Source organism: Macaca fascicularis, chromosome 6 (genome assembly GCF_037993035.2).
Source record: "Macaca fascicularis isolate 582-1 chromosome 6, T2T-MFA8v1.1".
NCBI classification, from domain to species: Eukaryota; Metazoa; Chordata; class Mammalia; order Primates; family Cercopithecidae; genus Macaca; species Macaca fascicularis.
In genome coordinates this window covers 128,975,717-129,003,212 of record NC_088380.1, presented here as the reverse complement: position 1 = coordinate 129,003,212, position 27,496 = coordinate 128,975,717, and the positions used below count along the sequence as shown (strand labels likewise).

Genomic DNA, 27,496 nt, shown 5'->3' with positions numbered 1-27,496 from the left:
CCTGTGATAGGATGGGGACTTGTGAGAAGGAAGTCACTGCAAAGCCAGACAAAGTCAAAGGCACTTGGCTGTGTATACATTTTTCCTTGTCCCTATGCTTCAGTTCTTTCTCTCCCTGCCTAAAGGATGCCTCTCTCTAGACTTCCCATTTTTCATCCTTTCTTACTGCAGATTTCCTTTAACTCATTTCTACCAACAGGCGGTTTCTTTACTTAACCAGTTTGGGGAGTGGAAGATACGTTTCTTAGAGTCCAGTAAAAATAAACCAAAACACAGGAGAGAAGACTGTGAGTTTCTACCCTTAAGTTTTCTTTCCCTCAAATACTGTCTTATTCCTAACTTCCTTAATTCCACTGCTGTGAACCTCGTAGAAAATCAGTTTGTTGTGCCACTTAACATTTATGGTTAAGCAAAGAAAATAAATGCTTCAGTCAAGAGAAAAAGGGGCAAAGATGCGATGTGTTTAAGCTCTGCTACCTTCAGCCCTTTTTATTATTTCCTTTCTTTTTTTTTTTTTTTTGTTTTTTGAGACAGAGTCTCGCTGTCACCCGGGCTGCAGCGCAGTGGCACGACCTTGGCTCACCGCAACCTCCGCCTCCCAGGCTCAAGCGATTTTCCTGCCTCAGCCTCTGGAGTACCTGGGATTATGGGGGTGTGCCACTACCACCCAGCTAATTTTTGTATTTTTAGTGGAGACAGGGTTTCACCATGTTGGCCAGGCTGGTCTTGAACTCCTGACCTCAAATGATCCGCCTGCCTCAGTCTCCCAAAGTGCTGCGATTACAGGTATGAGCCACCATACCCAGCCCCTTTTATTATTTTCAATACCACCAGAATTTTATTTTAATTTTTCTCTCACCCCCTGCCCCCATCTTTATGAACATTGACCTACATCCTTCCTCTCAGAAACATAAATGAAGTGTTAATAGGTTAAAGGGGTTAAAGGTAGAGATGACCTCTCCCTTTCAACAGAAGGGGCAGCTCAGTTTTCATGGGTAAGTTCTGTGGTCCATTCAAAATGATGGCCTATGCACATTCTGGAGCAACAGAAAAAGCACAAAAATTGTTCTTATATTGTGATGACAACGATATGTACAAATATGCCTCCAGGGGAAAAATACTTGAAAGAAGTGCAGTAATTTTGTTTTGGTGGAAAAGTTAAGTTCTTTAAAAATAATGGATTATATCATTTTTATAACTATGTTTTGTTAAACAATAAAAATAATTGTTTTATTTGATAAACAATCTCATCTAGATGTCTTATCATTTGTAAATTTTTACTCTAGTTAAAGAGACAGTTCTTTGTTATCAATGTTAGGTTCCTTGCTGCATCAGGATGAAGTGTTCATTTTCTTGATTGAGATCTTAGAAAATGTGTTTCCCCGCTTTTTGCAGTCCAGTTTACATTACATCCTGTGAAATGGATTAATCAGCAAGCTTTTCAATTCAAACTGCCATACCAGCCTTCACTTTCAAGCTTTTAGCATTAAACCTTAATAAATATTGAAAACAGGAGGTTTATATATTTAGCATCACCAACTATGTCATAACAGCATCAACAGGACAAATTTCATGTCAACTTATTATTTTAGGTGCTGGCTTAAATCCCTTTAATCTTAGATCATCACATATTTTATCCATATAGGTTTAGGGTTTGTCACAAAATTTGCATACACAGGGTTCAAAAATATAGCAAATTTGCAATGCTTTTAAATGTATAACCTACATGACTTTACTGCCAGACACCAAGTTTAAAAAGTACTATTCCCTTTACTCATTGTCATACAAGTAACACTTTATATCATTTAGGTATAACATTTTTTCAGAATCCATTCAGACACATTACAGGGTCATTTATTACTATTATATAACTGAATTTTCTACCTCAGCACATCTAAGTTTTCAGATGTGAAGCAGCATTAATATTTGTCTGCCTTCTTTCATAAGAAAATTATACAATGAGTTTAGCAGATACAGATTTTGAAATAATCACATTTAAAGCACTATGAATTGAAACAAATGTGTATTTGAATGTCCAACTAATTTTTAAAAATTCTAAATCAATGAAACTGAATATGTTTTGATTTGAACACCATATGTCACCATAATGTATTTTTTGTCCTCATTTGGAGAAAACCATAGAGAAGAATTAACATTCACTGCTTTGTGCCTCTTTTCCCACCTGAGTAGCAGATATTAAGCAGAGAATGCATGCAAAAGTTTCACGAATAACTTCCTTTTTTAGGTGCAACTTTTTTTTTTTTTAAACGCATAATTTCCTTTGCTGCTAATCCTTGCCCCAAACTAGTTGCTACACATGGTTCTCTGGAATAAATTACTCCTCAATCGAGTCAGCTTACCCACAGGGTGTATGGAGACTGTAGAGCAAGTTTCACATCCACTTACTAGCTCTAGAACTTTGTGCACATTATTTACCCTCGCAAGCCTCAGTTTCCTCATCAATAAAATAGGCACAGTAATGCTTCTCCCTCTGATAATTATTCTGAGGATAAATATGCTGCTTACAGAGACCTGGCACAATGCCTGGTACACTGCTGGCTTATGAAACAACTCAGAAACCTCAATAACACCTGTGCATCTCCATGCACAGGCAGTTCATTCTCAGGCTTCCCATTCCTAGATTTTTGCTTCCTTCCCACCTTGTGGCATCTCCAATTCCCTTGCACTTCCTTTCTTTCTAAACCACTTTTCTCACAAAAATTTGAAATAGTCCTAGTGCAGAGTAACTGATAGAGAATAGTTTAAAATATTATTCCTGTTAGGGGAAAACATAGACTTCAATAGGAATCAAAGCTTCTAGCTAAAGAAAGGGCACTCCTAAGGTGGATTTGTGGGCGTTGGTGGCCAGTGGAAGGTGCGAGGACATGACTTCCAGGCCTCTGACAACACTGCCATTTTCATTCTTGGAGCCCACCACTAGGGCCGTAGGGATGAAGCGAGGTGAGCCCTAGGCTGCGTGTCTCACAGAGGTGCTTCCAAAGGCCACAAACAGGGCTCATTTTACACTCCAGCTTCTCTGAGGACACTCAGGAAGCAGGCAGAATGGACAGCCCTACTTGGGAAAACAGAAAAGGTATGTGGGAAACCCCGGGGAGTGTTCTGTGGGGCTGACAGGTTTCCAAGCAGACCACATGTGGGGGAACCTCTGGTTTGGTTCTGGGAGCTCCACTTTAAGAGGATAACTGCACTGTATCCACAGAGAGCGAAAAGAATGAGCAGCACACACTCAGAACTGCGGAAGGAAATGTTCACCTGGAGAAGACAGGCCCAAGAGTGACTGCTGTCTCCACACACCTAGTGACACTCTTGTTCAGGAGGGACTGTCCTTTTCTGTGGTTCCAAAGGAAGAACCAGGATCAATGAGTAGAAATTCAAGGGACACTGACTTTGGCCAGTAAAAGCATTAACCTTTATGGATGGGCTGCCTCGCGAGATTGTGCACTCCTTGTTGCTAAATTGATGAAGTACAGGCTAGATGACCCTGTGGTTGGGATAAGGAGCATTACCTTCAAAGATCTGATTGGCTTTGGACTATTTATTTTTTGCCTTTTAGAAAACTTTTTATTTGTGTATAACTCTTACATTTTTCACTTGTAAATAAACGTATACAATAGTCGCAAAAACGAAAACAGTACAAAAAATAGCTGTAGACCTTTTATCCACATTCATCAGTTGTCAGCATTTTGCCCATTTGTTTATTATTTGCACTTGCTCGCTTGCTCTTTCTCACAGAATAGCTGATTTTGAAAGTCCCTTCTCTTAGGGGGAGTTATGATTCTACATGCTGAGGCTTCTTTCCAGGTCATAAGATTTTAGAAAAATTGGAATCCTGCTGGCATTGCTCTTCACTGCACTAAGCATAAAATCTGAACTCCCCAAGGAGTCTGACTCTGATTATCTCTCTGCCTTCATCTCCTACTGCTCCTCATTTTGATCACCATGCTGCAGCAACATTGGTTTTCTTCTTCCTCATACTTGCTAAGCTCATTGCTGGCTTAGGCACTTTGCAATTACTAGTTCCTCTGCCTTCAACACTCTTTGCTAGTTTTCTCATGGCTGGGGCCTTCTAACATTCCTTGATGCCCTAAGACCTCCCTCCCCAGCTTCTAAAAACTACCACAGTCCCTCATGTTGCCTCTTTTCACTATCTGTGGTGACCTCGTTTATCTGTTTGCTTGCCTTTTGGCTGTCACTCCCAGTAGAATGTAAGCTTCGTGAGCACAGAGGCCTTGTCTGTCTTGTTCTTTACCATGTCCTCAATACCTGGGCCAGAGGACACTCAACACATATTTGCTGAATAAATAAGAGAGCAAATGAGAACATCTGGTCAGAGACATAATACGTACAAGGATAGATGTTAAAATTTGACAACCTGTACAAAATAGCAAGCGTGTAACTATTCTAGAAAGGTAAAGAGAAATGTCTTTGTCTCGTGGGGGTATCGTATTAGTCCATTCTTGCACTGCTATAAAGAAATACCCGAGATTGGGTAGTTTATAAAGAAAGGAGGTTTAATTGGCTCTTGATTCTGCAGGCTGTACAGGAAGCATAGTGGCTTCTGCTTCTGCAACGGCCTCAGGAAGCTTCCGATTATGGCAGAAGGGGGAATGAGGCATCTCACATGGCGGAGGCAAGAGCAGGAGACAGAGTGAGAGAGGTACTACACACTTTTAAACAACCAGATCTCATGAGAACTCACTCACTATCACAAGGATAGTACCAAGGAGTTGGTGCTAAACCATTAGTGAGAAATCCACCCTTGAGATCCAGTCACCTCCCACCGGGCCCCACCTCCAACATTAGCATTTACCACTCAACATGAAGTTTGGATGGGAACACAGATCCAAACTATATCAGGTATGCTGTAAGTGACAGACGGTTGAGGAAGATTCCCCTGAGAGTGCCGAGTGCCCCATCCCAAAGAAGATATGGACTTTTCTCAGAAGCCAAAGTGCATTCTGTTGCGTCCGTTTGAAAAGATAGAAATTTGCTAACTTTCCTGGAGCAAACTCCTTCTATGTGGCTGATACAAGAAAGACAGGGTGAGAAGGGTTATTTCTACATCTGGATGCCTACGGAACTGACTGAGAATGCCTCAATTCCTTAGGAAAGCAGCTCCAAAAACTTCACCATATTGAAATTTCTTTCAGATGGGCCCATGGATAATTCTACAGTGATGCTCTGGGCAGACACATTTTTCCGTGGGTTCCTTTTTCTAGGATCATTCTCGATCTATCAGAATGCAGTTTCACAGCCTCCAAATGGTCCATCAAATTGGAAATGTACATGCAATTCCATTAAGAGGCCTGAGTCTTTTGCTCACAATCCATTTCCTGTCAGGTCTAATTATTGCTGATTACCTTGAGCACAGTGCCTTTGCTCTGGGTAAAGTTCAAAAGCTTTTAAGTTTGAAACTGGCCTCCTCCTCAACCACCGAAGAAAAGTCTACCATCATTTATTGCAGATACGACTAGAAATTGTAAGACCCGGAGAGAATGGAATGAACCAGCCCTGGGAAAAACAGTTGCTAAAAGTTTCTGTTTACTCACTTAACTTGGTAAGAGTCACCATTTAACAGAGAAAAAATAATTTACACTAATCAGGGAAAATATTGACTTGTAAAGATTTAAAAGGATAATATCTTAAAAGTAAATTATTGCCACCAAGTCAAACTATTTGGAAGGAGAGTATATGCAAGGGATAAAATAACAGAATCTGAAGTAGACTTCCCGGGGTTTGAATCTCAGCTGTGTAACTTAATTGCTGTGTGACTCTGGGTAAGATATTTAACTTCTCATCTCTGTTCCTCATTTTGCCCATCTATAATATAAACATCCTAATAGTAGTTAGCTCACAACTATTTTAGGATGAATGGGATTAACGTAAGTAGAGCGCTTACAACACTACCCAGCACATTAAGCACTAATAAAGTATTTGCTATTATTTCTTCTCTCTTATTCCCTACATCCAATTAAAGGAAAAAGAAAATCTTGTACCTGCAAAGTACCCATTTGTTACATCACCTAATTTTGATCCTAAGGACAGCCAGGCAACATTAGTACAGGTTTCTTCTCTATTTTGTAGATAACTAGTCACAGATTCAAGGTCATTTAGTTGAGAAGTGCCTGAACTCTAATTCAAACCTAGGCCTGGTGACTCTGAGCTTGGCAGCCTCCCTACTGCAGTCGGCTACCTGTGTCATTGATCACAGTCATTGGTTCAAGTCTGAAACGGGCACTGCCTTTTAAGAAGACACATTCTTATAAGACTTATAGCCAAGAGCATCTATTAAATCCTATACAAACTTGAATGTTTTGGAAATAAAAAATAAGTGAAGGCAAGTAAAAGCTTCTATTTGAACTGAAAACTATCTTCTGTGATGTTTCTGACCCAAACATTGAAGCATTACTTTCACTCACACACATAAAAAACACTGAGATAAACAAACCTAGAAAGACTAATTAATTTTCCCATCTCTCCTAAGCAAAATGTCAAAGGAAAACAAACAGTCCAGTGAAAAGTAAATTAGCTTTGTAAAAATCCTTTCCATCAGAAAGGCCTAGAATTCTAGTAGCTGTATAGGTAAGGTACATGTATTTATTTTTAAACACAGAATTTGAGGATTATCTGGTTCTCAGGATTCATTCTACTGACTATCAGAGGAGGTCCAGCTTTGGGAAGGTTAATGGTGATGCCACAGAGTAACCACTTGGAAAAATAATAAACATCATTTCATAGTTTAATACCATGGTATCACTCCCATCAATATCCTTTTTTATTTTCATTTTTGCCCATTATAGAAGGAAAAGAAGAGAAGTTTAATTTGATTTATAGAGGGAAAACAACTCTTGAATGTACTTTCTTAATCTTGGGGGTTGGGGGTGTAAAGAGAAAAGGTCGGCCAGCTGGTATTCATCTATATACCATAATTCTCTGTTTAGTTTACACTATTAAACTCCAAAGCCTTTGCTTTAATCTTAACTGTTACAGTGTGCCTTATTGCAGATTCTATAATGTCGCATCTCTGATAGGGTTTCTGACTTTGGCAAAGCACCATCCCCCAAGCTGGTCCTTGCCATATGGGTAGTAAATACATCCAACATTTTTTCATTGGCGCCTGCATCATTATGTTTTGTCACCAATGGTTTCCTGGGTTTTCGCTAAATTGCTGCATATATTGTGGTTTCGAGATGCTGAGATGATCTCCTATATTTATTTATCTGTATACAGCTGAGTCCTCATTAGGGCCTCCCTGTCCTGCTATCCTCTTTCGGATGACCTAACATCTGTTTGTTGAAGGCAGGGCATGAGGTGGGGGGTGGTGTGAGTGGAGAAGCCATAAAAAGAAAAGGAAACAGAAAGCAGGGGGGACCAGTGTGAGGAAAACAGCTTTTCAGGAGCCATTAATACTGAGTCAGGATAAGGAGAAGAGGGGAGGAGCAAAACCTACCTGATCTGTCTTCATTTTGCGTATCACATCTTCGGCACAGTTCTGGGATCGTCTTGAGTGATGTGACTGAATACTGAATGGGAAGCCAGAGAAGAGAGGGCATAAAATAATTTAAAATGCGAGCATTCACTCAGATTGGCCAGAAAAACAAAACCCAGTAAGTGATACTTGGGCACAACATGGATATTCAGAAAATTTATCTCATTTTACCCTAAATGAGGTGCGTGGTGATCTGGCAGCATCCTAAGATCTACCTGCAAGCATCTAACCACATGCAGTTTAAAAAGAGGGCTGGGCACCCCTTCTTTAACAAAAAAGGTGGGGTGCAGCCAGCAGACACTCTGTCCCTCTTATCACTTCTGCTACTTGTGGAAGACGGAAGAACTGTCTGAACCTGCGAGTTTCAAGATGGCCTTAATAATTGCATTCTGAATCCTAAGGGTAAACTTATGTATGAAAAGTCAAGTATGGGAACACCAGGCTTCCTGCAGCATCCGGGGCAGTCAGGAGACATGTCTGTGCCGATGCTGACTGGACTATGCAAAAGTTCCTAATGTTGCCACTTGCCACAGATTTTACTGTGTAGCATCCATTATCTTCATGGGAAATACCAGGGTAATATCATAAAAAGCAAGAGGGGTGTGGTTCTGTGTTTGAAAGCTCATCTCTTTCACATATAGATTAGTTTGAGTGGAAAGAAACCACCCTCCAGGCTGTTTCAGCACCCACTAGGAGGCTGGTTTTCAGGGTAATTTATGACACAAGGGGGCATACAACTGGAAGAGCTAAAACAAATGTAAAATCAATAGCTATGATTTATGGGGACGACATGTGATGCCAATCAGTCTTTCTTTAGAGGAGGGTGTTTTAAAACAAAATAAATAAAATGAAATTGTCCTTTAATCAAAGGCCCAGTCAGGGACTATCTTTAATCACATTCATACTTTAATTCATAAAATACAGCTCCCTAAAACTATTTTGCTTTTTACCTCTAAGGACAATGTTCTTAACGTAAATGAGCTTGTATCATAAATTACTTCACCATTGCAAAATTTGGCGGGATTGAGAAAAAGCATTTAATCTAAAAGAAAAATGATCACAGGAAACTCATTAGGATTACTATAGCATTACAAGTGAGGAACGTGTAATTAGGACACATTTATCAATAAGAAGGTACTTTAGTTAGCTTGACGTCGATAGGTGAAGCAAAGCGTCTGCATTGAGACTTCCTTATGCTTTCCCCAGGATACCAGGACAGCAAGACATAGGATGGGACCATTGTAGATATTGTCAGTTTGCCAACCGCATGTTACAAACAAATTAAATTTCCAGTATTTCCAAGTGAAAAGTGAAATCTCAAATGACTAATTAGAGAAATTACCCTTACCTGTCTGATGCAATAACGTCCTGTTTATATTGGCCATGCCTCTGAGACTACAGGTGCTTTAAGCAAACCCACCCACATGCTCAGAGGGAGGGATGACTGCCTCATAAACCCAAAATTAACCTGTAAGTATTTTTTTCTTTCACATTATGTTCTTTGGGGGTCTGGGGTAACACAGGAACACAAGGCATTTTTCTTGGTACTAATAAGGTACCTTATGTTTCTGGCCAAGTACAAACTCTCTAAGGAATCTGGTAGCTTCTTGAGACCAGCTGGTACAGGTTAGATAATTACACAGTCTATAATTCAATTCAAATTGGGCCTTTTGTTTTGGTCCCATGAAACACCCTTTGGCAAAGTCTCACTCTTTTTTTTTTTCTTTTCATCCAAGGCAAGAGTTTAGAAAGAGGAAATTAAAGATGAATTGTGTTTAAATACAGTTAATGAAAAATTCAATAAGATTTGTTCACTGGGCTTAATGATATATAGCTGATTAAAATGGGTGAGCTGTTATCTGTATTTTGAGGCACATGCTTCCTAACTGCCATCTCCCACCCCAAAGTCAGACATATCAGAATCTCTGATGTATTTGCTGTAGCTTCAACTTTTCCTGTTTGCCCTCAAAGGCCCATAGTGTGCAGTAAGTTTTAATTTGATGAGGTTTAAATTTGAGCAGCACCTGGCTGGTGTGGGGACTGAGTCACAGGTGGACACTAGCCTCGGTGAGTCACTGCCACTGCCTCAACCTAAATCACTTGTGGCACTTTGCCTCTCCACCCAGAGTCACATAGGAAGTCACTTTGGTGAAGTCATACATTTTCATTCTCTGGTAACAATAACTGTGAAGAAAATATCATTTGCTACTCCTGGAAATAGAAATAAAAAGTACAGTAATCTAAAAAAGATGACAGTTTATCCAGAAAATTAAAGTTTTGGAAAATTTTAAGGGTATATGAACGTCAAATTCAGCAATGACTCCAATCTACATTGTGAACAAGTCCATTATTTTTTATAAAGACTCAAGACAAAATCAATTTGTGGATCTGTTTCAGTAAGTATAAACACTGCTCCTTGGGTGGAAGAAAAGGCTTAAGGGAGTGCTATGAAGATTGTTAAGCTGTGATGTGAAGAAATGCACAGGAAACACATAACTCACAAAACCAACATCCAAAAATGTTTTCATATTTGCAAATTTGGGAATGAGCAAACGATCCAAGAAGGCTCCCTTGCAAGTATGCATTGTGCTACCATCTGGGAGCTGAAATGGAAGGTTTCCCAGGCCTTCATCCCAGTTCACAGGACAGATGGCCTTTTATAAGTAACTGTCAGTTCGCCAACATACCTCATTCTCAGGACAATGGCAAGCTCCCAGGGCAGCAACTACTGTCAGTTTGGCCCTATGGGAACCAAAGCCCAATGCATCTTCCCTGTCTGTGTCCTCCAATCCAAGCTTTTGTAGCCTGTTCCCTTGACTCCTATTGTCCTTGGGTAAGAAGAGTGAAGAGGGGGCTTGCAGTTAATGAAGAAGCATTACATTTTCTATCTCTATAATTTATTCCTTTTCTAGAAGTCTTCCAGAGGTTACTCCCAGTGAAAATAGACTTTTTAATCTAAATTTCTTTTCCAGACTTCTTTTCCACTTCTCTACCATGTCCCAAGAAGAGCTCTGACAAAGGTTGACCAGCTGCCTCAGCTTCTTCAAAGTCCCTGTGCTTCCGAAGTTTTGTTTGCCTTCTGTTTCTTTACTCAGGGGTCCCCCATTTCTGCAATGCCCTCCTCTAGCCATGCAAATGCCACCATTCCACAAGGCAAGGCCAGCTGTGTTCTGCTTCTCCACGAAGCCCTAGCTGATTGCTTTAGCCCTTACTGACTTTTCTCTTTTCTCCCCTTGGTAAGTTTCTGCCTTGTCATGTGCTGTGGTGTTTCTTACATGAAGGTGTTGGCTTCCATAAGCATTTGAGTGAAAGAATGATATTTTTGATTTGTATATGTGCATGGCACACAGGGACTGATTAACTGTTTAACTTAAATACCAAGATGTGTACATATTGACTAATCCCTGGGCATAATATTAGAGACATTCAAAGGAGTTCTTTCATGTTTAGGTAGTAAGTGGGACCTTCCTACAGGCCTTTATACCAACACTAGAATTAATTAGCTTTCTGAATGAAAATTTGACTAAGGCTCTGCAGTCTATAGGACAAAGACCATAAGCCTTAGCATGGCACATGAAGCCTTCCGTGAGCTCAGCCTCATTTTGCATTGTCTACTTCTCTTCTGATTGCGGCAATAACAAATTCTTGGGGGTTGCCCTACCCATTGTTTTGCCTGTCTATACCTTTACATATGCTATTCCATCTACCTGAAATGCCATTCTGCCCATTTCACTAGGCAAACCCCTTTTAATTCTTCAAGCTTTGCCTGAATATCACTTCTACAAAATCTTTTCTGAGTCTGCCCCACAAGGAAATAATGCCAGCTTTCAAAGTGTGGTCTCTGGACCAGTGGTATCAACACAACCTAGGATTTGTTAGAAATTCACATTCTTGGGCTCCATCCCAGACCTACTGAATCAGGAACTCTGAGGGCGGGGCCCAGCAATCTGTTTTTTCACAAGCCATATGGGTGATTCTACCGCAGGATGAAATTTGAGAACCATTGTCCTGTATTATTTCCTGATGTTAGGCATATGTCCATTACAGAACTCATCACAGGATGGTTCATCTGTATGTTTACCTAACTGCTTTCTCTGCTTCCTGAAGGTGTGGACAGTATTTTATTTACCCAAGATACTAGGCACTTATTAAACCAAATAAAATTAATTCCTCTAGATATGAGGACTAATGAGGCAGGGATATAGCTCAGTCCGTAATTTTGGTGGCAGTAATAATAATAATGTCAGTCGTTAATATTTACATAGCACTAATCTTAGAAAAACCCATAATTACAAGTCTAGCAATAAATCGTTTTATATTTAAAAAATTCTCAATATATTAATAGCATGAGTAATGGCTGATGGCTTAACCTTTTGTATAAAGGACAATGGATTTGGAGCCATAAGATCTGTATTGAAGTCCTGGTTCTGACACTTATTAATGCTGTGGTTCTGGACAAATAATTCATTTAATATCTCTGGGGCTCAGTTTCCTTATGTGTAAAACACAGATAATTATACGAGGTAACGTAGATGCAGTCATTTTGCAAACTGTAAAGCTCTAGTAAATGTCTGTCTCTTCTCTTCATCCTGTTTTCTATGTGTGCCCCCAGAGCTTCCCTCCTCATCTTCATTTCTGCCATGACTTTAAGTTCAGTAGATGAAGATATGAGAACTAACGAGGTGGCAAGAGAGGGGTTGAGCTGGGAATAGAAAGGAAAGGAAATATAGCTCAGCCTATCTCAGTACATTATTTGGCTTCTCTTTGTTCTTCCCTCACTGAAGAGAGTCTGTGGCCCAGGGATGACACTGAAAAGTCAGCTTCAAAAACTTCACAAAGTTGATATGGTGCAAGATCATCCTATATATCCCAGCCTACACCAGTCAGTTTTGTCACCATGCCATGCAAAACAGTTGGAACATGCATAAGATTCATAATGACAGTGCGTGATTTCTACATTGGACTATGGGGATCTCTGACCACCCTAGATATTGTTCAGGGCTGAAAAGCTTTGGCCCTTATTCCTGAAAACCGGAGCCAACTGAGCGAATGAGCAGACATTACTCAAATGGTAATGAGCCACAGAAAATGAAAGAACTAACATCCCAAGCACCTTTGCAAGCTAGAGACTTTTAAACTACTAAGGCCCCATAAAAGTTTCCAAAAGAAACAATTAAGCCAGCCATCCAAACAACCATGGTGAAATTCATATTTCTCACACAGTTTTCCAAAATTCAGGCAGGTATCTTAACAGGTATCTTAACACACAATAAAAACAATGGCAATAATGTGTACAAGCAAAGCTGGGAGCGACAGCAGAGACATCTACTTGAAATGAGATTTCCAGAACATAATATTTTTCTACAAATGTGGCTTCCCCTCCAAAGGCCTGCCCTTCCAGTTCAGGAAGACTTCATGCCCTCCATTTTAAACTGCGTTCCACTGCCCCTTCTCTTGGGACATGGCACTAACGGTCTGCTCCTCCACTGCTAACCCTTTGCTGGGGCTCAGGTTTCCTCTTTTCCCATCTCCTCAGGACTCTTGCCTGCCACCATTCTTTCCTCTCTCCTTCTCCTCAGCCCACTCTCAGCATTGGCTTTCTCCTCTGGTCTTATAAAGATAAGCAAGCACCACTACCACCTCAAGACACTGCCTCCTTGACAGAGCATGGGCCTTCCTGCTCCTGCATTTATCAGCCATCTCTTTTGAAATAATTGTCTCTATGTTTCTAATTTCTCATCTCTGCATTTACTCCTCCAGCCCTCATGATAGGATTCTGCCCACCACCCATTAGACACTGTGCTTATTAGGGACACCAAGGGGGTCTTAACTGGAAAATCCAGAGGGCAGTTTTCAACTCTTATCTTTATAAAGACCTATTTGCCACTATCAACTATTGTTTAAAATTCCTTAAATTCCACCCTGCTTGCCTTTTTAGTTCCCTTAGTTTTATTTCTTTAACTTTGAAAACTTCTTTCCAGTTTCTTTGGTAGAAACCTCTTTTTCCAGACCCCACCACATGGGATATACTTCTGCACAGTTCAATTTTTGGAATATTCTTCTCTTTCCACATTCCATGTTTTCACAGATGACCTTAACTATACCCCCACTTTCAACCACCACCTCTACATAGTACAGATACTGGTGATCCACACTTTCATACCTCTATTCCACTCTGCTTTGAATATATTTCTTCCCACCATTTGGGCTCCATTAATGAAAATTATTATAACTAATCCTATTTTCAAATAAATTTGAATTTTGTTCTGGTACCTCATTTTTATTGTATCTTCCTTCCAAGAGTTTTTTTTTAAAATTATTTTATGCTAAGACATTGTTTGTAGTTGGTATTTGAGAAAACTCAGTAACTCTTTTGATCATTTTAAGAGTACATCAGGAACTACTCCATTGCAATGTTAATTTAATTAATATAATGTGTAGTCAGGCAAGAGATAAAGATCCACTTGGTAAATGTGGTGAGATCACAGTATTGAATGACCTCCTTCTATTGTATAATAAGAAGTGGACATGGATGGAGAAGACACCTACCTGAACTGGGAAAACCAGAGGTAACCATTGGGCCCAGCAGATGTAATTTTCAATGCAGTGGTTACAAACATGGATTCTAGAGTCAGACTACTGCATTATATCCTGACTTCACCATTTTCTAGCTAATTAATCTTAGTTAACCTTTGTATATCAGTCTCTTCATTGGTAAAAACAAGGTTCTGACTGTACCTTCATTAGGGTGTGTCCGGGAAGATTACGAACTAGTAATATAAAACCTGGGAAGAGTGTCTGATGCACAGTTAAGTGTTCAATAAATGTTAGCATCATATTATTGTTTATATTTAAAAGTACCAAAACCAGCATTTTAAAATGATGTCAAAGTAATCATAATTATAGAAGCAAAAATTACAAATGACAAAAGAATTACAAGAAAAAAGTATGTTGTAGTAGGGCAGATGGCCAGTCATAAACCTTGTTCAACTTCAATGATAGTCTATTTTTAATTGTGAGCCAATAATCAATCACTGTCACAATATAAAGACTCATTGCCAAGAATGGAGCTTAGTATTATAATCAAATGTGACCTACCATGAAGTTAACTTGACATTTCATAATGTGCTTAGTTATTAATACAGCGTACTATACACACATTGAGAGCACAGCAAGTCTGTGTCATTCACCCCAAGCTTAGAACCAAGCCTGGTACTCTGTTAATGTTTAGTATATGCTTGTTGACTAGATTGGCATAAAAGCTAATTGTGATGAAAAGATGAACAGTTTTTGTCAATAATCTGCATAGTCAATCTAGTAATTTCTATTGACTATCAGGTAAGATAAGAACTTCCAGGACTATCTGCAGAGTAAAAGGGAAAATTTTTAAAAATCCAATGGTTGCTCATTCTTCTTAGAAATCTCTCTATTTGTAGAGTTATTCTCTCCCTTCTCTGGCAGAGGTGTCCGGTCCAAGATTTGGAGTTTGGGAACCTAGATTCTAGTCCTGGGGTCTAACACTAACAATAGAATATCAAAATATAACTCATCTTTTCTGGATTAGATGATTCCTAATTCGTTTCCTGGCAGGTGTTAAGAAAAACAAGATAACATATATGGCATATGATGTTAGAACAAGGTGTGAGGTTTCTGATGATGCTGAGCTGGAGAAGGGAAGAATGAGAGGCAATTTAGCCTCGAATGCAGGATATTACAAAAAACACTGCATAAAGCTGAGGTATTCTGGACAGTTGCTAGAACAAGATCACACTGAAAAACACTAAACAAAGTTTCCATATAGATAAGAACAGGGCAACTCCTAGGAAGGGCAGGGCTTACAGACAGAGACAGTGAAGAAGGGATTGAGCCACTCAGAGGCCACATGAAAGTGTTGGTCACCTTCTAGAAGGTACAGAAGAGAGTACAATAAGGTCCATCTTACTCAGGAGATTCCTTGCTGGAGAGAAGGGGAAGCCAGGTTCTTTGTACCTTGAATACCTTTATATTCTTTTTCACACGTAAGCTGTATTCTTTGCCCATGCCAGCTCATTGCCTGAGTCTACTTGAAATGAGTCTTTCTCAAAATGTAACAAAATCTCGGGAAGCATCAGGGGATTGAATGGCGTAAAAGGTGATGCACACAAAACAGAAGGGGGCAGGCATTTTTAGTAAAAATGCTGCACAGTCTGTGTGATAGAAAAATATGAAAACTCACTGAAAGTGAGATTATTTTACCATAAGAATTAATTTTTCTATCAGACAGTGGTTCAAGCACCTTAGGAAAATGAACCCACATAATTTTGTGCCATTACTCTAGGTTCAAAGGCTTTGACCAAAGAGGATTGAAAAGTGGAAGGATATTTATTATCTTGATCTCATTTGACCTGTACAAAAATAGTTTATGCAATTGCCAAAAAAGTCAACTTTCATCAAGGTTGCAGTCAGAGTTATACAGAAAGGCAACAGAATATTTCTCTTACTTCTATTTGTGTGTGTGTGTATATGTCTGTATGTGTAAATACTTACATGTATATATGTGTATATATGTAGCTATGTGCATGTGTGAGTGTATGTGTATAAATCCAGGGTGATAGGTTGAGGTATTACCATTTAACAGATGGGAATGTTGAGGTACAGTAAAATTAAAAGATTTGCTTAAGTTCTCATTAACTGGTTTCATTTTACTTATTTATACTTATCAATCCCTTTACTTCAAAAAAATAATTCGTAATCACTACAGTGCCAATCAGGGATAGTGATGGGTGAGGTCACTGGTCTAGAGAAACTACTACTCAGCTAAGTTGCATAGATGGGGAGGAGTAAGGTGGCCAAATAGTTCTGCATTTAGGTCCTGGCCCTGTAACCTTGCAAATGTCAGACAAGCTCTCTGAGCCTCAATTTTCTCATATGCCAAAAGGAATAAAAACAGAGTTTGCCTTGCAAAGCTGATGTATGAGGCTTAAACAAGATAATCCAGTCAAAGAGTTTATCTCAGTGTGTGGCACAGCCAACATTAGTGGATGGTGGCTGTGAGTGAGCTCCTCAGGAGATCCAGAGTTCAGCCTCCGCTTTATTTAGTCCTGTGTGTGAAACTATTTTTAAGAGCACCACACTGGCCTCTCTTAATAAAATAAATACACCATAGCTCCAAAGAATTCCAGAGGGTTTTTGTTTTTAAGATATAGGGATCTGGCTTCCATAGGAAGAGAGAGCAATCTGCGAACCCATTCACAGTGACAGAAAAACCCTGCTTTAAACTTTTGTGCTTATGTGTCGTCATCTCTCCCTTGCAGACCTGCAGCTATTGCAGAATGTTCTGCCCTTTTAGATGGCAGGATTACAAGAATGTATAGTTTAAACTTTGTGTTTTGCAAAGGATGTGTGTTATTTTCTAGTCTGGGAAACTTCAAAATAAATTAGCTGCTGTGTTTTCTCTCATTAAGTAAAGGCAAAAAAAGTTCTAGTTGTTTTTTCTACCAATATACAGCTTGTGTTTTAATTAAAACAAGAACCAGGCTCATGATCAGAGGGAAAAACCATGGAATAGAAAGCCTAGACTATGTAATAGGGCTATAGCTGGAGAGTAAGGAGAAGAGTTTGAAACTAGGGCATCTTTTTCATAAACATCTTTTTCAGATGTAATGTGCAGTTTCCTCCCCTTCCTGCCACTTAACCAGGAAAGAGGCATAGGGGCTGTCAGAGATGGAGGCTTACGGAATTAAAAAAAAAAAAAAAAAAGCATGTTCATGGGAAACTACATTTCTTTTTATGCCAGTGAATTAGCATGTTGAACACATTTTTATTTTTTTTTCAATTTTAGCATTTGAATAATCTTCATTTAGCCCTTAAAGAAGCTGTGACATTCATTGTTCCTGGTTTACCTAAACTGCCTGAGAACAATCATTTCAGTATTTAAGAGGTTGTCTCCAGTTCTTTTTCCATGTAATCATTAAGTTAGAACAATATGATTCTGGCTTCGTTAAGGTATGAAGTCTGGATCATACTAAATTATGATAAAATAATCTATGTTGTAGAGTTTGCCAAAGCAGAGCTTCTTCAGTTTCAAGTGGATTTAAATAGACTAGGATTTCTTATTCTTAGTACTACTGACATTTTGGGCTAGACAATTCTTGTTGTAGGGGATTGTGCTGTGCATTGCAGGATGTTTAGAAGCCTCTCTGGTCTCTACCCACTAGATGCTAGTAGCATCTCCCCAGTATGACAACAAAATATGTTTCCTGATATTATTAAATGTTTCTAGGGTAGGGGTGGGGCAGGTAAAATTTCCCCTGATGTGAACCACTGCAATAAACTATATTCATCCCGGAGAAGCAGTAAAGTGTTGTGGCTAAAAGTAAATACTCTGGAGACAGAGTACACCTAACCAGCTGGGTAAACCTGGACAAATTATATAAAATCTTTATGCTACAGTTTCTTCATCTGTAAAATGAAAATAATAACAGTAACTTTAGAAGATTGCTGTGAGGATTAACCAAGATAATGCCTGTCCCATGGCAAATGTTCAATAAACGTTAGCCATTATTATTATTTCATCAATTACTATGGAATTTCATAGAATTTCATATCTATGCAATCTCAAAATCTGATATAAGTTTAAATGCAGGTTAAAGAACCAAACAATAGAAACATGTTTAAGAGGGAAATTTTGGGTGCAGTTACACAATTACAGATGGATATCTTTGTTTATGTTTTAGAGTGATCAAGTTATAGACACTCAACTATTGCATAATCCTGTAGCCTAGTTTGCTAAACGGTTTTAGTTATTGCTTAATGTATTTTATTATCTTTCAAGTGGAGATTCCCAATTCATCAAAATTATGGGCTGCTGCCAGATGATTCTTCTGTAAATACAACTGCTCTGTTGTACTAAAAAAAATCTTGACTTTATGCCTAGTGTTTTCCCTTGAGTTCTTTCTTCACCATTGGTCATATAAATATTATTGTATTATTCAGTGAAATAATAACAAAAGCTACCATTTTCAAGAGCAACTTACTGTGTGCCAAGCTAAGTGTTTCACATATATTACTATTTTACTCAATTGTCAAAACAACCTTAAGTGTATCTCAGAAAGGTGAAGTTAATGTGCTATTCAGCCAGTAAAGGTCAAAACAAGGTAGGAGCCCAGGCTGGCTGCTTTTAAAGCCTTCACTTTTAAAACACAACATTATCAAAGCTCAGAGAGCTACCACCTAACTCCCAATCATAACACAGTTTCCCTTTCTATAACACCTTCCATCCTATCTACATACACCCATGCTATCATTCACATTCCTTGCTTTTTCCCACAATGCTCAAAATACTGTGAGGGGAGTGATCATAAAAGAACCTTGCTTCGAATACTTCCAAGTCAAGCATAGTGACTTAGAGAGAGAAAGAAAGAGAGAGAGAAGAGAGAAGAGAGAGAGAGAGAGAGAGAGAGAGAGAGAGAGAGAGAGAGAGAGAGAGACAGGCAGACAGACAGACAGATAGACAAAAATATATCATGGGAAGGAAGAAGCTCACTTCACATTGGTTTTAATGAGGACTAATAAAAATTGTCTGGAAGCTGAAATAGGCAAATGTTGAATTCCCATTTCTCTGGTACACACACAAAAAAGACTCAAACAAGGTTGTATAAAATAGGTGATTTATCAAACTCTTCCCAGTAATCCAATTCTTGTGTACAGTATTCACATTTTACTTCAAGGCAAGGTGTAAAATAGATGAATAAATCACTACCAGAGGCATGATAAAGTAAGTTCATCATTTTGAGGCAATTTTAAAGTAGAGACTTTGAGTGATGACCCAAAGCTCCATGCCCTGAGAGATCCATGGAAGATAAGGTTACAAGTTGTGAACTTGAGGGTCCTGGAAAGTAAAGGTATATGGCTAGCTCAGAAACAGCAACCTTCTCATCACATACTCTGAGAGTTAGCCAGTTTTGCTGGGGCACTCCAGGCCAACATGTTTGCTAGTGCAGCAGAATTGATTATGTGGTCCCAGAAAAGGCACAAGCAGCTCAAAGCAAGATGCACGTCAACAATCCATTCCAAGCAGCCCTGATTTAAGCAGTAGGAAGTTTGTGGCTGTTATGGGAATTAAGAGACTCATCAGCCCACAACATTACAGGATTAAGCAGGACCTCAAAGGTCAGCTAGTCCAGTTCTTATCGCTGCAAGAATTTTCCTTAATACTCCCAACAAACTTACAATCTGTGCTTTGATATCTACAGTGATCGGAAAGACTCCTTTTATTGTTCATCAATTAATAAATTCCAACTTGGCTATTCTTTAGTCAGTGTCCCTGTGAACTCTAGAAAATGCTGGCTGTGGAATAGACAGCCACATAAGAGAATTTGGAATTAACTCTATGAAAGTGGCTACATTTTATAAGTATATTCAATCAATAGTTTTGACAACATTGGAAGACATTAGGAATGAAAGGCTCAGTGAAGTTAAATGACTCATCTTCCAAAACACACACTTAGGTAGGATTCACTTCTTGGTCTAAGAGATCCCCCAAAACCACACTGAGTCTGTCACACAGGATTTCTACTGTGAATTTCTCAATGTAGTCAGAAAAGTTGAGGACATATAGACTATAATGGAGAAAGTAGGCTATGAAGTTGAAGGCAGATTATCTTGAAAGCATTTCTTGCATACAGTAATACTTACAGATATGTCATCACTAAAGTCAATTTCATCCAAATCAAGGTATTCAGGGGCTTCCATTATTCTTCCTTGCACATTTTGAGTATGGTCAAATACTTATAAATTCCTGATCGAGACAGAAGCAGAAAACAAAGGCAAAAAAATTTAGCTGTTTTACAACCAAAAATAATGTCTATATTTAAACAAATAAGATGAGAAGGGTTATTGGGTGCTAGTGTTGCCTTGGAGCACATTTCCTCCCTTCAACTGTCCACAGCCTGGCTTTCCAGAAGCAGCAAACACAGTGTCTCCATGGTCCCCAGTGTGGCTCCCCAGTGGGTACCCAAAGTCCTTTGCTTTATTTGATATGTGCCTGTTTGTCTTTGCCAGAGCAGTAACTTGGGTCAGAATCTCCCCCTAGCATCAATATTAGAATTCACACCAACTCTTACCACAGTCAGGGAAAAAGGCAGGGCTTTGGGAAATGGGGAGCCAGCCTAGAAATCTTAGGAAAGCCATTTTCAAATGTTTCCTGTGGGCATATCCTTGGGTGTTGTACATAGAGCAATGAATACTGGATCTCCACAGGAACAACACAAGACAGATACCACTAACCAAGAGTAATGGATATTTTAGAATTTGTAGCACAACCTCCAGTTCACCCTTCAAAAAGGAAGAAAGAAAGAGGATCTAAGTGCAGATTTAAACCCCAGAGTTATTGCACTGCCCTCTGCTTCAAACAGCTTTGCCTGACAGTGCCAGAGTGACCTGATACAGGCCCCAGAATGTCTTCAGTCAGCTCTTGCCTCAGAGCTGCCTGGGGCAATCCTTTAAATCTGTCACAGTAAGATACATCACCTCCCACTTCATTTTCCCATCACTTATCATCATTCCCATCAGCGGTGGCAGCGGCACCTACAGATGTCAAGGGCAGAAATATAGATTTCCTGATGGCGCCTTGGTGTGCAGTTATCTTCTGCAGCGCCAACTCTCAGATAGCAAAATGAGCTTCTGCTTCCTGCAACTTGTCTTTCTTTCTTTTTTTTTTTGAGACGGAGTCTCACGCTGTTGCCCAGGCTGGAGTGCAGTGGCGCGACCTCGGCTCACTGCAAGCTCCGCCTCCCGGGTTCCCGCCATTCTCCTGCCTCAGCCTCCTGAGTAGCTGGGACTACAGGCGCCCGCCACCGCGCCCGGCTAATTTTTTGTATTTTTAGTAGAGACGGGGTTTCACTGTGGTCTCGATCTCCTGACCTTGTGATCCGCCCGCCTCGGCCTCCCAAAGTGCTGGGATTACAGGCTTGAGCCACCGCGCCCGGCCTTTGTCTTTCTTATTGTAAAAATTATCTTATGTACCCAGATTTGAGTATCTGAAATAATTCATTTTGCCCTCTTTGATTCTCTGATCAAGGTGTACTTTGCTAAACAGTAAGGACTGCATTACTGGAAAGTGAAAACATATCTAGGCTGAAAAAAATGGGCTTCCTGATATAAGATTGAAAGTGTTTTAAAAGACCTACTTTTTAAAAGGAAATTTGTTCTGAAGGCATTTTTTCCCTCATGTTGAGCCATTCTTTCTTTTTTAAGCTCTACAAATAGTATAATTATGATAAACAGAAAAAAAACTTGCCATCCCTTACCTCAAACCCATCATTTAATTTTCCTGTTCTTCTCCTTTTTTCCCCATATGTATATACCATTTTTACAGTCCTAATTACAATAGATACAGAGTCCATCCAAGAAGGAATTAGGATGTTACTTCTATGTTTAAATGAGATTACCCATTTAGCAAATGTTAACAATTCTTCTGAAATCACAGTAAGGCTTACAATGAAAAGAAAAGCAACTTGTATTGGTAAAAAGTATTTAAAATCAGAAATTTTATTATTTGTAGAAATCTGAAAATAGGTTATCAAACAAATTGCTTGGTATAAAAATGTCACTTTTCTTCAATTCACAAAAATTTTCAGAGACAAATATACAAACTCTGCTTGGAAATTACTCAAAACAACATTCTCTTCTACCGTGATGGATTCTGATACAATCCAGACTCTTTGGATACTAGCACGTTCACTAGATCCAAATCCAATTCAATTTCTTTTCACTAAATCTGTACTCAGCGATGAAGTATTGATTTACAGACTGTGTTCCCACGGCCTTGGTGAACAACAGAAAGATGATGCTGGGTGTCAGGATATGGTACAAACATCAGCAGGAACATGGAAATATGGGGAGATTAAGCAGAGAAACATGCATTGGAGCTGGGGACCAAATGGGTTTTTAAATAAATGAAACTATAAAATGTGGATGAACATGTCTTAATTAATCAAATTAATCAATAACCATTGCACCCCTGTTTGAGGTGCTCCAACAGTACAGACAGCAATATCCAGTTGAGTATAGCCATTCCAATAGAATATAACCAGCAGATAATAACTCATGACATCACAGCAGGATTCTTTCTATTTAAGCTTGCAGGATGGTAGTGAGGTTCCTGATTCTATAGCAAGAACACAAGACTTACAACAGGTGCAGCTCATTATAGGAAGCCTTGGGCCACTGCCCATATTTATTTCTGTGGGTTGGATGACCCCACCTTAGACTAAGACTCCCAGGCATCTGGAGTTTGCCTCTACTTCCCAGCAGGCCTCCACATGCTATCTCCTTTAAGATGTCTCATTCTGTTTATGACCCAATTTCTTTTGTCTGGTTTCAAGGCTTGTCTCTTTCAGGGTGCCACTTTAAGAATATTTACATTCTCGGCCGGGCGAGGTGGCTCAAGCCTGTAATCCTAGCACTTTGGGAGGCTGAGACGGGCGGATCACGAGGTCAGGAGATCGAGACCATCCTGGCTAACACGGTGAAACCCCGTCTCTACTAAAAAAATACAAAAAACTAGCCGGGCGAGGTGGCGGCCGCCTGTAGTCCCAGCTACTCGGGAGGCTGAGGCAGGAGAATGGCGTAAACCCGGGAGGCGGAGCTTGCAGTGAGCTGAGATCTGGCCACTGCACTCCAGCCTGGGCGACAGAGCGCGACTCTGTCTCAATAACAAAAAAAAAAAAAAAGAAAAGAATATTTACATTCTCAATTATAATGTGCAGAAATCCCCGTGGTTTTCCAATCCTGACTACATTCCCCAACATTAACTGTTTCTTTACAGGTAAGAATGAGTCTGCAGTTGTCCCAGTGGCCAATATGATGCCACCTCTTCTCTCATCTGCCCTTCCACCAAGCCTCTGGCACTCTCACACACTCTTTTCAAAGTAATCAGTGACAAGATAGGAAGCAATAAGGTCAGGTTAGAGTAGCTGCTGATCAAATATGATAAGGACACTGAGGTGAACTGTGGTTGCTTTTCTCATCCTGCTCTTCTGACACCTCCCACTATGCACACCAAACCACTATGGAAACCAGTAAGTCTTCTTTCAGATCCATGGCAAACGTGCTCTAACAGAAAGCACAGCTACAGAGGGCATGCGTTGGAGGCCTGTGAGCTGAATCTGGCCCACAGATGTGATTTGTTTGACCCCAGCAGTGTTAAAAAAAAAAAATTGAATCAGTTGCCAACTTGCAGACCTTGGGTGATTTCACATAAAATTTTGGAATTCTGGCTTTGCTTTAAATACCTGAAGCTCTGGCAACAAGGGTCTGCAGTCCCCATGGCAACAACTGGCTAGAGCTGAGCGGCAGCTGCTCCTACCTGTCCATGGGGCCTGTGGTCCCCATTTTCCGGGAGCCCCTCCGAGGCTGCTCTACTCACCAACATGCCTTGGGGACATCTGAATGTTCGACCCTTCAAAGGAATTCAGTATTAAACAATAAGTACAACCATTACCCCCAATTTTGTATTGGTGTCTCCTGACAAAAATGTTTACTTCATTTGTATTCTAAGACTTAATTTGTATTCTAAGATCATTTTAAATTCTCATACCACAACAGCAACAAAATAAAATTTCCTACAAATAAACTATTGGCACATCACAACTTGTGCTTTCACAGAATGTCCATTTTATCTCTTAGTACCAGGAAAAGAAAACCTTTGCAAACATAGTAAAATGTTATGAGGTGGGGATTATGTTTCCTTCACTTTACAACTGGAGGAAGGAAGGGTTCTTCTTGCTTTGTTGTGATTGGTGTGGATTTACATGGTGACACTTCACTACTGTGACTCCAGGGGAAGGGAGGAAGCCGTGCCAAGTGCAAACCCAGAAAAAGTCCTGAAGCCATCCTTTGTCTGGCCCAAACCGGCAGCTTGGAGGCAAGAGAGCCAACCTTATTGAGGCCAACAAGAGTGGGTTTATACCTAAGCAAAATACATTTTTTACGCTTTCCAGAAAGGGCAGGTCAGCTTAAAATCCTTTATGTAGGGTTGGGCACGGTGACTCACACCTGTAATCCCAGCACTTTGGGAGGCCAAGGTGGGTGGATCACAAGGTCAGGAGACCATCCTGGCTAACACGATGAAACCCCGTCTCTGCTAAAAATGCAAAACATTAGCCGGGCGTGGTGGCGGGTGCCTGTAGTCCCAGACACTCACGAGGCTGAGGCAGGAGAATCACTTGAACCCGGGAGGTGGAGGTTGCAGTGAGCCAAGATCACACCATAGGATTTTTATTGCTATGTATCATAGTCGGCCTTAGGCCCCTTCTGGATCTCAGGACCTAGTCATTTGTGAATCTGAATTTCTCCCCCATGCCATCAGCCCTGACCCTACAAGCTACAATCACTTGCTCCCAGGTTCTCTAAGGCCTTCCAAGGGCTTTCTTTTGCATGTAAGCCCCTCTCCCCACAGCACACCTCTTTCAAGATCTGTCCACCATGAGTATTGTCCACTGATTGAAATCATCCCACTTCTTTTTACTGGCATTGGCAAGTTTTAATTTGTTATTTATTTAGGCAGGTGTGTTATGTGTTTAAATTTTTTTTTTTGAAGTGGGGAGAGGTGAGATGCCAGGGAGGGTGAGTAGAGAAAGATAAAGGAAACATTTTTCAGTGGTGTAGCTCTCCCAATTTGGGTAGGAAAATTGATAGAGAGGGAAAGAAGAAACAGATTAGAATGTGAGGACACAGGGCCGGGTTGCTGGGAACTATATGCTGTGCAGAAGCTGCTAATGACAACTTGGCTCCCTTCTTTGGATGTGCCCACGGCACTGGGACAAACCTTACTCGAACTCCAAACTGATGCTCGGCTTTCAGAGATAAAGAACAAAACAAACGGCATCAACTATACTCAATGTTTGTAGGACTCTTCCTACTCTCACAGAGTTTTGATAAACTGCCAAGAACAGAAGTCCCTCCAGTGCCTATTAAAGTGTGTGCGAGGGGCTTATGCCCCTAATGGGTCTATCAACACCATGTCACCTTCTCATGAGTGACCTCAGTGATGGCCCAACTGCTACCTTCCATGGAAATTTCCTTTTGGGAGAGAGCTCAAAATAACTGAGAACAAAATTGCATAATAAAAACATAGACAAGCAATTTAAAAAATAGCCTCCTTGCTACCCCAGTATTATGATATTCAGGTGATATTTTTACTTTTTTTGTTGTGACTTGAAAATTGACTTTGAAAATAATTCCAAATGAAGACTTCCAAAAATCTGTTACATAATGGCAGCATCACTGGAAAAAGCTTATAGTAGCCAACAAAATTTCCTTGAGAAACTACACTCATTTTATTGTACGCATTCTGATGTGCTTGGCTCATAAAAGGCTCATTGATTTGTGACTACAGTCACATATCATATAAATTGCTCTACTGAAAATTTTTAAAAAATGTATTGCCTCACTCCATTTTACAAGGAGTCAGCTTGGACTCATTTTGAAGGCTCATGTTACACAGATTTCTTCTTTTCTGCCAAAGTCGCTATTGCTCCATTTACCAGTATACTATGAGGCCTGGTAATTAAAAGTAAGTTGGACTTGTCAAAATAAATGAGCAGAGTACATTTGGTGATGAGGTAACTTCAACGGATTTGCATTACAACTTATTTCTTTACCCTTTAATATACCAGCACTTGGGAAAACACAGCCCCTCCCTGCACTCCTATACACACACACACACACACACACACACACACACACACACATACACACGCATGCCTGCCAAATTTGTATGGGGAAAAATTTTCAATTTGAAGGCCTGGACATCAATATTGGGCTTACTTTCTTCAATATAAAATCTTAAAATTATCACAAAATAAGTACTGGAAGGTCTGGGTAGAAATGTTGTCCCCAGTTGGCTCAGTAGCTTGGCTGGCAAGGAAGCAACTCATTCCAAATGTTGGATTTGGTTTCTTTCACTCTTTGATTCAACAGTGGCCAGAAGCATGGCAGTCAGTAAATGCCTCATCTTGAAGCAGAAAAATGATAGAGGCAAGAAATTTCTACTGGAAAGAGGCAACTGAAGGAGAGCCAAGAAGTACACATGAGGAACAAAGAAAAAGCATAAGCCCTGTGAACTTTATTCACTTCTTCATTTCTGGAATATTCTGGATGCATGTGGTGGATAAGACCTACACTAATCTCCACACCAGGATGGAGTATATGGTACCAGGGGAGACAAACAAGAAGGCATGCTATTACAATATCATGTGGTGCTGGCCAAGACCAATAAATACACAGCAGGCTGAGGCACCCAATCTAGACTGTGGAGATAAGGAAAGTCAGCCTGGCAAAACTGAAAGCGGAAGGATGGAGGTGTGAATGGGGAGGGAGTGGTTGGGGGCAGGAGGAAGTGTTCCAGTTGTCTGTGCTTTCAGTATGGGAACCGGCCTGGAAATGAGAATTCTGGAACAGAATGTCCAGAAAGATGCATAACATTGATTTAGCATTGATTGCTGTATTTTTGCTTCTACAAAAGGGTCTTGAAGGGTGAGGGTGAGGGTAGGGTGGTAAATAGGGATTGTCAGGGGAGTATTTCCAAAGCCAGAGAGTACACAGAGCACATCTTGGAATATCAAATTTCTGGCATGTTTGTAAAAATACAAGTGAATGTTTGATATCAAACAAGGGACTTCAATGTAATATACTGAGCCTGCTCCAGCTCCTAGAGGAGAGACTACGTTTCTTCCTTGCTGTCCTGAAGGAAACACCCACAGAAAAAGTTGTGAAGAAAACTCTGCATCAAGATTTAGGACTGGGTGCTATTACATACACTTGCTTACTTAGTCTCACACAGATGCTGGGAGACGAAAGTCTTAATTTCTTTTGTGGAAATAAGGAAACCAAGGCTCAGAGAGGTTCTGTAATTGCCTCAAATTCACATAGCCAGGGCTTCTGATTTTAAGTCTAGTATTTTTCTCTCCTACTTCAACTTGCCAAAATAACAATGGTAAAGCA

At 40.0% G+C, this 27,496-nt stretch overlaps 1 protein-coding gene across 16 annotated transcripts in view; it reads right to left on the bottom strand.

Moving 5' to 3' along the window:
* Positions 1–27,496, bottom strand: part of SNCAIP (synuclein alpha interacting protein) — a 147,410-nt gene that overhangs the window by 52,899 nt on the left and 67,015 nt on the right. For all 16 annotated transcript variants that reach the window (XM_045394151.3, XM_073995168.1, XM_045394153.3 and 13 more), the window contains exons 2-3: positions 20,186–20,288; positions 7,472–7,544 (exon numbers count right to left, since the gene is read on the bottom strand). In XM_045394151.3, the coding sequence (XP_045250086.2) occupies positions 7,472–7,544; positions 20,186–20,242 (130 nt within the window). In that variant the 5' untranslated portion in view covers positions 20,243–20,288. The remainder of the gene's footprint in view (positions 1–7,471; positions 7,545–20,185; positions 20,289–27,496) is intronic.